This window comes from Gastrolobium bilobum, unplaced genomic scaffold (assembly GCF_033153095.1).
Source record: "Gastrolobium bilobum isolate Gb01-03AN ecotype WA unplaced genomic scaffold, APGP_CSIRO_Gbil_v1 utg10043, whole genome shotgun sequence".
NCBI lineage: Eukaryota > Viridiplantae > Streptophyta > Magnoliopsida > Fabales > Fabaceae > Gastrolobium > Gastrolobium bilobum.
The window spans coordinates 53094-66128 of NW_026897121.1; the positions used below are offsets into that span (position 1 = coordinate 53094).

General features: G+C 32.1%; 1 protein-coding gene across 1 annotated transcript; it reads right to left on the reverse strand.

Moving 5' to 3' along the window:
* Nucleotides 1–8419: 8419 nt before the first annotated feature.
* LOC133304344 (nuclear transport factor 2-like) lies at nucleotides 8420–13035 on the reverse strand. Its single transcript, XM_061504359.1, has 9 exons — nucleotides 12876–13035; nucleotides 12197–12372; nucleotides 10935–11238; nucleotides 10563–10798; nucleotides 10316–10466; nucleotides 10083–10204; nucleotides 9925–9990; nucleotides 9244–9298; nucleotides 8420–8927 (listed from the first exon to the last, which is right to left on the reverse strand). Exons 2-9 carry the CDS (start codon nucleotides 12368–12370, stop codon nucleotides 8674–8676), a joined length of 1362 nt encoding a protein of 453 aa, XP_061360343.1. The 5' UTR covers nucleotides 12371–12372; nucleotides 12876–13035; the 3' UTR covers nucleotides 8420–8673.

A 13035-nucleotide genomic window follows, 5' to 3' on the forward strand; every position in this document is an offset into this window, starting at 1 on the left:
ACAAGATAATAGAACAACCCTGTCCCACATAAAGATGGAGTTCCCTTCAAAATCCTGGCAATCCTTTCCAGCCAAAGGCACCAAAGAACAGCAAAGACAGAGTCACTGCCACATTATCTTAGCTTCTTTACGAAAGCCAAAATCTCCAAATTTATAAGGAGAAATTGACGGAGATCATTACATTCACCAGAGAAAATTTAAATTGCACATATAAAAAAAAATCATGAATATGATTGCCAAATAAAAAATTCAAAAATTTGTAAATATACATAACTCCTTCCAACGTCAATAGATAGAAGCCATATTAATTCAATTATCTTACACAACCAAATAAGAAAAGTATGCAATGAATAAAGTCAAATCAAAGCATCAGACGACAGTACATCTAAGAATAGTTTATTATGTACGGAAATAGCCACATAAAAGAAAACGAGAAAGCACTCCTAATTTGTCCATAATATAAAAAACTAGAAGCACTACTAATCTAAAATCCCAGAAAGAAATCGCAAGAAATACATAGCACATTAAAAATTTCGAGTAAATGCACCGATGGAGCAACCAACTCCATACAAAATCCAAATAATACACGTATAATTCTTGCATAAAAACTTCACGTTTGACCTTCATGGCATTCATAACAAAAATAAAATTCAGATATACAGATAAGATAAAAACTGTGGAATGTTACAAAAAAAAATATTATTATTATTATTATTTGTAAATGATGAACCCTAAAATTTGAGAATACAAATTCTCCCTCAATGTATCATGAAACCAACATATCATATATCAATAGAAATATTTTGACGTGTAGAACAGAATAGATATCTTTCTATTGAAATAATATAATAATGATTCTGTTGATAAAAAATCGTGCCTTGAATATCAGAATTGACAAAAAACGGAATTGTATATTGTAACAAACAAATTTTCAAAGCATAACTTCCCTGGATTTATTCAATTTTTTTTTTAATTTCAAATATAGTTGATAATTGCAATATAATAGACAAAATCAACTTTCATTTAACAACGCGCTAACAGTATCAACCTTTATTTGACAGATGCAAAAAAAATGCTAACAGTCTCAAAATAAATAAACGAAGTGACACCAGCGCAAATCAGTAACAATCTAAAATATCGGAACAGTAAAGCCACTACAAACAAAACGCTGATGGTTATGTTCCACGGAATATTAAGTCAAGTAACTGATATCGTGCAACAAATATCAACAGTTATAGCCACACGTTTTACGAAAACAATACTTTCAATTATTGTGAAACATTAACTAGAATAGTACAATAAAAAAAATGCGCAACAGTAACTTGAAATTCTAGTCTTGGAAAATACTAATCACAATAAGGGATGTAGATCAAAAGAAATCCTAATAAAAATGCTGGAAAGAAGTGCACGAGAAACAATGATTATGAAGATATATAAGATTGTCCATAGAAATCGAATACCAAAAAATACCCTTTTAATTAAGGTAGAACTTAATTCCTGTTCACCGAATTCTATAATTGAAGACAAAATATCCTTTTAATCCTAAAATTCAACAGTTAAATATATTTGCAAACATCGATTGAAGTATACTTGGGAAAAATCAAAACTTTCTTATCATAAACCTTAAAACTTCAAGTTTAAAATTTTTCCAAAAATTTCAACGAAAACACATATATAATACATGTTTGGAAAGCTCTTGACATCTAGAACAAAAGCACTACGGTTTCTCATTCAATAAAAAATAAAGGTAAACCAAAATTTCTTTGATTCAAGAACATGGATTTTATAATCATATACATATGGCTCTGATACCAAATGATAGAAATATTATACCCTGGATCATGTATATGATTATAAAATACCTAAATAATATGAAATCAAAGTTTGTGTGTACCTTATTGGATCGTCACAAAGTCGAAAGAGAAAAGGGACTACATGCCAGATCTTCCTCTCTATCACCTATTTCGATAAAGGCAGCCTCAGCGATGGGAGCATGATGGCTTATGGAGCTTAACTCCAATATATATAGGCTAGAGAGGGGACCTAGCTAATAACCCAGACAAGAGTCTGTGTCCACTGGGTCCACCCATCATGGAAAACCAGGGTCACACTAAAGCCTACACTGCTGCCCAACTAGGCCCAAGAACAATAGATGCCTTAAGCCCATTTCAATGTGATCACAATGGGCTAGTTACAATAATAATATTAGAATATTCATTAACCCGATTAATTTTAAATACAAAACTAATTAACTACATATAGATGTTTGTATTGCGAAATGTAAGGGTTGTGACTTGAAAGAAAGCTTGCAGGCTATACTTGTTTTCATAGTATTTTTTTTTTTTAAGAAAGTTTTCATAGTATATTTGACTCTTTTCATATGTGAATGTAGGCATATTAAAACGAATCAAGCTAAATTGCGTGTGATTTCTTTAAAAATTACGAACCAAGAAAAGTGTAACATCCCTTTATATTAACGTTTATAAGGAATATTACATGTTTTCTTATATATATGTTTTCGCTTTATGCATCGTCAGTGAGAAATAAGATGGAAAGGAGTTAATGTTATTAATTAATACATATTGATGATAATAACAGCAAAGAAAATTATATAAATATCTGCCAACATTACTTTATAGATAATGTTACGTTAGATACAAAATGAAGTTATTTTACATAGGTCCTACAGTCTACTAAATATTACATCATTTCAGACTAAATATTACATCATTTCAGTTTATATTTTACATACCGTCATCACATAATAATACAAAAGTCTTATCCTAATCTAATCTATATGTGTAGGTCTCCACACTCTCAGCATAGAATATTGAAGTTGCTCCTTGATTTTCTACTACAATATAAAACTCCATGCGGTCCTCGTAAGAGTAAATATTGATACTCCATCCTTCTCCTGTTAAGCGTAGACTAGGCATTATGATTTTCTGGAAAGGTTAGCACAAAACAAACACACGTGAAAAAATTCTCAGAAATATTAAGGTTTTCTAACTATAACCATTTCCAACCGTAATAACGGAAAATACCATTCTCTCAAATAATTTAATATAATAAATAATACATTGCGTAATATTTAACTGAAGTTAAATAATTTCCCAACTTTGTGGTCTTCTGCATATGAAAGGTTTATTGTGGAGGAGCTCAAACGACGATAAGGCGTCCCTTACCCTATAATCGTCTGAACCTAAACTTTGTGGTTCAGTTCATAGTAGTCTTCCTCAGTTAAATTTACACATTCTCTTTGTAATTATTTGGTACCAATTAATTACTCCAATATGTAATCAGTAGGTGAAAATAAATAAAATTTAAAAGGAAACTAATATACTGCAAAAGAATAAAATCAAAGAATAAACTTAAACAGAAAAATATAAAGAACAGAGTTTGGTAAGAAACAGAAGAATATATAAAGAAAAGAGTTCGGTAAGATGACAAAGGTATTAAACTTAAACATCGTTTTCCCAAAATGATTGCAAAGAATACGAGGGAATGTTTTTAAACCTCTCAATATTACCTTCTGCTTTGTTACTGACTCGTCGCTTTCCTTCTTTCTTTCTCTGTTGATTTCTCTCTCTCTTTCTTTTCGCTGATCTCTCTCTTTTCTTTTTTTTCTTTCTTCTCATTGTTCTCTCTTTCTTCTTATGCACAACGATGTATATATATATACATATACAAAGAAAATTGCTTACGGTTACATTTCGTTAGATTCGAACGTAACTAGTAACTAAGTAATCATTACTATTCAGATAACTAACCACGTATTACGTTTCTAGAAAGATTCTCTTAAACGTTTATCAGATGGCTCCACGTTACCTGTTTACGTTTTATTTACCTTATGCAATATATTTATACATATTCTTATTTTTATCAATTATTATATTATTATTAGTATTATTTATTTTATTATTAATATATTATATATTACATACATTTATCTAAATTTTTAATTCCTTATTTTTTTATTATTATTATTATTTTACATATACGTAAACATATATTTATTCGTTCACGCTCTTCGCGTAAACATTGACGCAAACGGCGTCTGATACATATCCTCGTCTGATACATATCGACTCCCTTCGCGTAAGAATTGGCACGACTGGCGCCAATTTTGGCACTCTTGGACGCTAAAGCGCCATTTTGGCGCTACTGGCGTCGCTCTTTTTTTTTTTTTCTTTGGTCACTTGGCGCCAAAGGCGCCAATTTGGGCGCTGATAGCGTCAAATTTTTATTTTTTTTATTTTTTTTTATTTTTTTGAATATTACAAAAAGGATGTGGTGTTCCGAGATAAGATTGAAGGGATATGATATTCTTCAAAAAAAAATTAAAAAATTTAGGGTTGAGGATTTAATTGAGAAGTTTTATTATGTTATTGTGAAACCCTGAGAGGATGAGATATTCTAGTTGGAAAAGACTAGTGTTGAAGAAAAATTCTAATTAAGAGATGCTATGGTTAAAGAAATTACTCAATTTTTAGCTTGGAGAGGCTAGAGACAGAGAAAATTTTCCAGCTTCCATTGTTAATTATGATTTTTAGAGTTTACATTGTCAACCAAGCACTATATCTTCACTTCCAACACCTTATGTAAACTACTAAGATTAGCAAAAAAAAATGGTGGGAATTACAATATAGGGATACTTACATTGAATTATGGAATTAAACTTCTTGAATGAATCTGCAAAATAAGCTTGTAATTCTTTTAAACTGGACACAGTTGAGCCACTCTTTAAACATACATTTGATGGGTCTACTCAAATTCCAAGTATGCTGTCTTGCTAAAAGTGTAAGCAACAATGATGATTCACTACATTCTTACCATCTTTTGATGGAATAAATTTTTACTGCAATCAATGCAATGGGGGTATTTTAACTATGTGCTCCGGGAGAATATAATTATAGTATTAAAAAAAAAAATTCTCCAAGTTAGCCGAGCTCTAGAGGTGATCTAAAACTAGTACTTTTTCTAGACTGGTCTATAATAGTCCTACTGCTAGCAAAAAGGATATATTATTCATTTTTATATACTAAAAAACCATAAGATTGTTTTTGTTTTTTAGGTTTTGGTTGCTACGTACTCCCCAAAGTATATAGTTATAATACCACCGTTGCACTGAGTACTCAATGCAAATGTTACATTAAAAATTTGTTCTGTTTGACGGAATCAAAACATATCATTTTTTCAATTAACTATATTCTGCTATGTTTTTAAAATACATTAACGAAAAAATAGAATTCGTGTGTTATGTTCTGTTCCGCTCTAATATGTTTAACAAATCCTACCTTATTATTATGCACATACGGGATGTTTAAAGAGAGGGACGAGGACTAAATTATGACGAGTTCAGAAATTTTGTAACATTTCATAGTGGCAAAATGGAATTGCAATTATTCCAAACGAGGTAATAGTTCAAATTTCAAATTGTGAAAATAACTATTTACTCGTGCAAAGCAACAATGAACCAATGCTATTACAATTGGATAGGTTGGGTAGATAAAAAGCAACCACCACAAACCCACATCTAGGATGTTCAAAATATCCAAAAGAACTAAATCAATTCATAACCAAATTGCTCCACATTTAAAAAATTGATTTTTTTAAAAAAATTGATTTCATATAAAACTGTATTTTATTTTATAAATTGATTATTTACCAAATCATAAAAATAATTGGTTATTCATGATTATCCATAACCAAACTGCTCTACTTCATTTATAAATAATTAATTATTTAGCACCATTATTTAACTTTCTTTGTGCCTCAATGATATTTAGTAAAGAAGATTGTTTTTTAGTTTGAGAAGTACGCATCTTGCTCCTCTGATTTATAAAAGTTACATACTTTTTTTTTTTTTTTCGAAAGAAACTCATAAAGTAGACAAAAATAAACATTTCCAACTTGCAGTTTCTCATGGAAAGCTTGGCTCTTAATATTAAAGTGGAATACCCGAATGGAACTGTTTTAAATTAGTCCAGTAATTATAATCCATGTGTTTTTTTTACTTGTTAAGCATATTCGAGTTTTACATAGGCAATACTCATGGCCTGGAATTGTTTTAGTAATTGATTATATCCAAAAAAAAAAATACTTTTGGCAATCTGACTAACTTGCTCTTGTTTCATAACGGTTTTATAACAGTAATTATGGCATCTTTAACCAAAATACGATTTTGAACTTGATAATCAGTTTATGATTCATAACCGATTTTGAATTAAAGCTGGTTTTGAATTAAAACCCGCTTAATACCGATTTTAACGATTTTAAATCAAAACTGGTTATGAAAATAATAGGCAACCAATTCTAGCTACATTCTGAAATAACATGTATCAATATCATGGAACAACTTTTCATCAAACCGGATTTGTCCATAACTCATCAAAAATCAGTTTTGAATTTTTACAGGAAAAAATATATTATAAAATCGATTTTAAACTTGATAACCGGTTTATAGTTCATAACCGGTTTTGATTTAAAACCGGTTTTAAATCAAAATCGGTTATGAATCACAAACCGGTTTTGCAACTGGTTTCAAACCGATTTTTTTAAAAAAGTAATTCGGTTTAAAAATCAAACTGTTTAAAACTGGTTCGGTTCGATTTTTGTCACCAAACAGCTCCATGCACACCCCTACTCACATCACATCTATAGAAAAAGTCACAAGAGAATTCGCCATTCTTAAGTTTTCACTAAAAGCAGATACTTTATAAAAATATTTATCTAACCAGTCACCACTTAATCGACTCCATTAAAGAAGAAGAAAACTATATGGAAAAAGCACAATAAGTCTGTCTACAATACCTTAACCCCTGATGACAAAAACAGTCTTGGAAAGTTGGAATATCCTCTAAATATACAAGTCATTATTAATTGATGATATTTTCACACATTGCACTCAATTACAAATTAATGAGCCAAACCACTAAGCATTGAATGATAAGTCTAATCATTTTTTTGGCATAGTAATGCTGAATCTCATGGTTTTAAAAAGAATGCGGAACATCAAGTAAATTTCTTCAACCTCGAGGATGTGGTTATCACTTATCATCACAATTGAGTATTCGCCAGTAACTAGTGAAAATTGGGACAAGAAGGTGATGGATATTTTTCGAGATGATTTAGCATAGATATAGAATATTGAACTAGTGCAAGGAGCTGAGCATGATTGTGGCAAAGTCAGAAATAGCAAAACCCATTGTTTAGGCATAATGAAAAAGAAAGCACTTCACTTGTAATGGAGGAGCACGTGTCTCAAGTTAAAATCCATTGTGGCAAAGTCAGAAATAGCAAAACCCATTGTTTAGCCCGTGGGAAGTATTTTATCGCCCCTAATCATGCCCGATTCGAATCGGATTAGCCCAATAATCAAATCCGGTAAAGAAATCAAAAATAATAATAATAATAATAATAAGAGAAAAGTTATACTTACAACTTATTTTTGTTTACAATCTTTTACAACTATAATCTTAACTGCTGATTTCCGTCAATCAACAGTTATTATTTTCGTAAATTAAATTTCTCCGGTAATAATAGTAATAAGAAGCAGCACACAGCAATTTAGTTAAATTGGAATGCTTGTTTTCCCATGTGTGAGGATGTGAATTGAGTGGAAGAACGTTTGCGTTTTTTATCAGGGTATCTATTTTCCTCCTAACCTATCACGATCAAGAATTTTGGAAAAGATAAAAGAGTAGTAGTTCACAATACAGTGATTTGAAATGAAGTGAATAGGTAAAATAATATATATTTTGGATGTTTTGGATAGTCTTACATTTATTGTTAAGACGTCGACATAAATAGTAGTAGAGGAAATTACAAATTTACATTCTAATACCATTCTTTTCTTCTTCTTTTTGTACATATAATACTATCCTTTTAATCTAACAACTATATGAAAAAAAATGTCTTCAAATTTCTGAATTAATCATGATATATTGATTACAAGTCAGGATGGGTTAAAGTTGAACAAATAATGCTAGCCTAAAAATTCAATAAACGGCTGCAATGACAAATCCCATGATGAATATGACCGAGTTAGCTCTATCCTATTCCTAAGAAGGAATTGGCTCAATTCCTTTAGCTCAGCAACAATGCCCATTTCTTCTTATGTAGGGTAAGAAAAATTTGTGAGAAATTACAAATCTATTATCTTGCATTCTGAGGGCAATCATCGAGGCCATTAACAATGTAAAATTGACATTAATACAACATCCGCCTGATAAATATAAATCAAGGGTAGTTTTTGAATAAGTAAAAGGGGTAAGAACGTTTCAACCTGGAAAAAAAAGGGGTAAGAACTACACATCTAGTAGACTAGTATTCTCTCTATATAAATTGACTTTAACTTGTAATAAACAAACGACAAGGAACATAGGAAAAAGATTTTAATAAATGATATAATTGTGTCCAATTCCAAAACAATTATTCCAGAAAATTAGATACAAAACGTAACAAAATTGGAAGATATCAAAAAAGACAGAAAAGGAGGGAGAGGGGTATGGGGAATCACTTTGTTTAAACAAAGAACTAGGAAGTAAAAGGATCATAACAGCTAAAAAGGAAAAATTATCTAATCCAAATGCAAACCAATTTCCCTAGATGCCGCTCTACCTATAAGAAAATTCCGCTGTAGCTCAATTACCAACAAAAGGAAGAAGTTTATTAAACTTTAACTGGTTGACGAGTGACTTTTCCTCCATTCTGATAACTCCTTGGCATAGTTTCTCCATTGCTGGTACGCCCAGTATTATTGCCACCTCGAGGTCGGCCAGAGAAATCACTTCGCTTCTCAAAATCATTCCTACTAGCATAGCCACCACGACTGCCACCAAAGTTGCCACGGCCCCTGAAGTTATCATTTCTGTCATTTCGGTATCCACTTCGTCCAGATGAATATTTGACACGATCATTATTGGCTGCAACAAACAAGAATACACGTGATATTGAGTGACATTATTCAAAAAATTTACATAACACAATGTTAAGAGCACCATGAGCAGGCATTATGTCCCTGCAATATCACAAAGGAACCTGAAAGCACACAAATCAATGGCCAGGCAATTTTACCTTATATTTCAATATATTTTAGTGAAGTTGTATAGGAAGCCAGTAACGATTACACAGCATATTTAGAGCATAATTTAGTCAAAGACATAGACATCATGGAAAATAATCAACAAAATCTGCCAACTAAATTCAAAAATGTGGATGAGAGGAACAAAGCTCACTTACCTCGCCTTTCTTCGATAGAAAGTCTACGGTTGTCCAATGTAACAGGAGGAGAAGCCTGAAATAGTTCATACAAATTTTAGCTGTAATCGCTTACAAAAGGTACCATACTCTTCCACACTTATAGAATGCTCTCACCCAAGACAACAATAAAGTTATGAGAGTTGAGAAGATCAAGCACACGGCATATTTTCCAACACAACATGCAAGAAACCAATATAGTTAACCATCACAAATTTACATATAACTACGCATTTCAAAAAATAATCACAATCTTTAGTAGGTTTCCCTCTTCCCATTATTCACAAATTATTCCTTAGGAAACAATGCTGTCCAACATATGCCACAAAACCCTAATAACCCACCAACAGGCACTTGTTCAATAGATATATTATCTATTTCTCTATAATTAATTGAGCAGAGTTCATCAAAACCTAGAACCACAACAATATAACATCTATGCAAAAACACAACTGAAGAATACCAAAAGTGGAAAAAGTTTACAAAACACCAAATAGTTTGGCATCATATGCAATTATCATCCACATCACCTTAGCGTGGATAAACAGAGCATGTAAAAAAAAAAAACTATCATCAAGAAACTCAAGCAAATCAACAGAAAGGATACACAATCTAATTAGAAACACTAGCTACTAAAGAGGGACATATCGGGCATATCAATACCTCAAGTGCGCTTTGCATTGAAGTAACAGATTCAAATTCCACAAAACCAAAACAAGATCCCTGTTGCTGGAAAGGAGGACAAAATATTACATCAATATTTACAGTTGCTGAAGTGCATTCAGTAAATTACATCACAGAAAGTCTTTTAACAGACTAACCTTATTACTTCTAACTTGAATACCATCACGTTTAATGGGCCCAAATTTCTTGAACACCCGGTCCAGTTGTTCTACTGTTGCATTCATAGGCAAATTCGCAACAAATATTGCATAAGCCTTACCTGTGGAATGTAAATTACGTAAGTTACAAAAGAAAATCCTGCTCCAATGAGACAATTTTGAATAAACTACATTCATAATTAACCACACTAGTCAAAGAATGGGAAAACCACCTCCATTCTCATTATTCTTTTCTGATGGACTGTCAGTGCTAGGAGCTGGTGCTTCAGATGCAGGCACACTAGTTACACGTGGTTGTTCTACAGGTTTCACCGGGGAAGTCCTCACATGGAAGGGAGCAGCATTATCTTTCAATGCATTAACCTGAATCAAATAATTCCAGAAAAGTCACATATGGTCGGATACTACACAAGAATAGAAAGGAAGAGATAAATATATAAATAAATAAAGAAAACTTACAATGGATGCAAAAGACTTCTTTGGAGCATCCTCCTGTGTATTAGAAGCAGCTTTCTCAGTGCTAGAGTTATGTTCCTGATGACTTGACTCTTTAACATGATTAACAGGAACCACATTTTCAGTAACTGATACGTTTCCATTCTCCAGTGGTTGACTCACTTCTTTGCTGACGTTAGTGTCAGTATCAACAATAGCAGGTTGACTAGGGGGAATGTCTTCAGGAACTTGATTGGGCTCTATATTCACAATTACAAGCAAAATTTCAAACCCAAACTTTTAACAAGATAAGTAAAAAAGATAGATGAAAAAAGTGACAATCAACAGGAATAGAACATATATTTATTAACCAGAAGATATAAATAGAAGAATTACCGGGCTCTGAGGTAAAAGCATCTGTTGGAACACTCTCCTCAGCATCATTTGCTGGCACAGAATCAATATCAACTGACTTATACTCATCAACATATCTAAAAACATCATTAAAGACAAAGAAGCCTTTGTCCTGTGGAGCTAGGAAAAATGACTGAGTAAACTTCCTTTTCAAATTGTCTCTTCCAGTTAAGCAGCCAGTCACTACAACCATTACCCCATCCTTATATGATGGCTGAGCATCAGCACTCAGAATCTCTACCCTAAAGCTTGTGTAATCCAGAGAGAGTATCTTCCTATTAATTTCCTGTCCCAAAACAAAGTAAGATCGTTTATATCAGCAGATGTTAAATTATTTGTTCCAATACAGCATAGTCAAAGTAATAAAAAACAAAATTAAAAAACAAAAAAACACTTAGATTTGTCCACCCATAAAAGAGAATCAGTTAAACATGAGCTCGGGAAGTAAAAAAAGATTGCCAGTAGCATGAAATCCATAAATGTCAATTATGATTATCTTCTCATAGACCAATTGTTCAACAGGACGGTAACAATGAATTCATTCGGAACATAAGATATATAATACAAATATTTGATTTCACACAGGAAAGAGTGAACATATGTGATCACTGAGAAGTAGCAAAAAATAAATGATTTAGTATATACAAAAGCATTACACAACATTTTAATAAAGTAATTCTACAGATAAGATAATGATCAATAATGTTTACACTTCTTAGATGGTCCACCCCCCCAAATCTGACCACTGATCCTCATCAATTTCTTATCTTATTGATATGGCAATAGTCTAATTACCACCAAAAACAAAGAATAAAGCACAAAATTGGAAGAATATGAATGATAATTATTCATCGTAGACGCAACTAATTTCAAATGCTTCAAAAAATGTTACCAACTGACTGATTGTGTATGCAATTAACATAAAAGATACCTACTAAGGATTTTCAAATGATATGCCATCTCCTCACTTCTCTTGAAAAGCACATAATCCTCATTAAGCTGCTTTCCATAGAATTTTTTAATGAGTCATGTTTGAACAACTGACCACTAATTTTTAATTAAAAAATGCGACGCTAATACAGCATTAGCAGCCCAGGACAAGAAAAATTATACAAATAGTTTAGAATATATACAACTTTAACATAAGCAAAATCTTCAATTATATAGTTCAGCGAGTGAATGTATTTCTTATAATTTTAAAAAACATTAAAGATTACTGATTTAGTCCCATTGCTTGCACTTACAGCAGTAGTAGTAACGGTAGTCATGGTACCATCTTCTTCCGGTCGACTTAGGACACTATCTTCTTGGTAAAATCTGTGAACTTGGTCTGGCCCTTGATGCAGTATAGAGTAATACTGCTCCACAAAAGCATTGCCAACCATCTGAGGGGTTGGGGCTGCATCAGATGCTGCCATCTCTACAACACCACACACACACATATTCAAGTAACGGTAAATACTAAGTCATTCTCAAAACCCGAATAAAGACAATAACAATAAACAACAGTTCAAGAAAATACGACCAAAATGCAACTAGCCGTAGCCCTCCACTAATAAAACAAACAGCTTGATTTCAGAAAAAGTAACATAAAGACAATACATATGAATACGCCATGTGTCATGAATGCATTAGAACATGAAATCTTCGCCTTTGAGATAAACCAGGGAATATTAATATATATTCAAAAATTGATAAAAAAAACTACGAATTAAACCTTTTAATTTCAAAACCCTAAATACCGGAATAGCGAATTAACAACCAAACCCTAATCAATCATCAAAAAGCAATATCACCTAACAATAAAGCACTGAACTGTTTTCACTTAAAACAATAGAGAGAGAGAAAACCGATCAAATCAGAATAAATATCACGACATCGAACATTACTTTAAAAAAAGGGGAGAAAAAGAGAAGAGTCAACCTCCGATCGGAGAGATCGAAATCACGTAGACGGAGAGGGAGATTTCGAGGGAGAGGGAGAGGGAGAGAATAATAGGTGGCGGCGAGGAGAGTGAGATCTCTCTCGAAGTGAAAGGGCAAAAATATTAAATATATATATATAGGCGATTTTTCTTTATTCC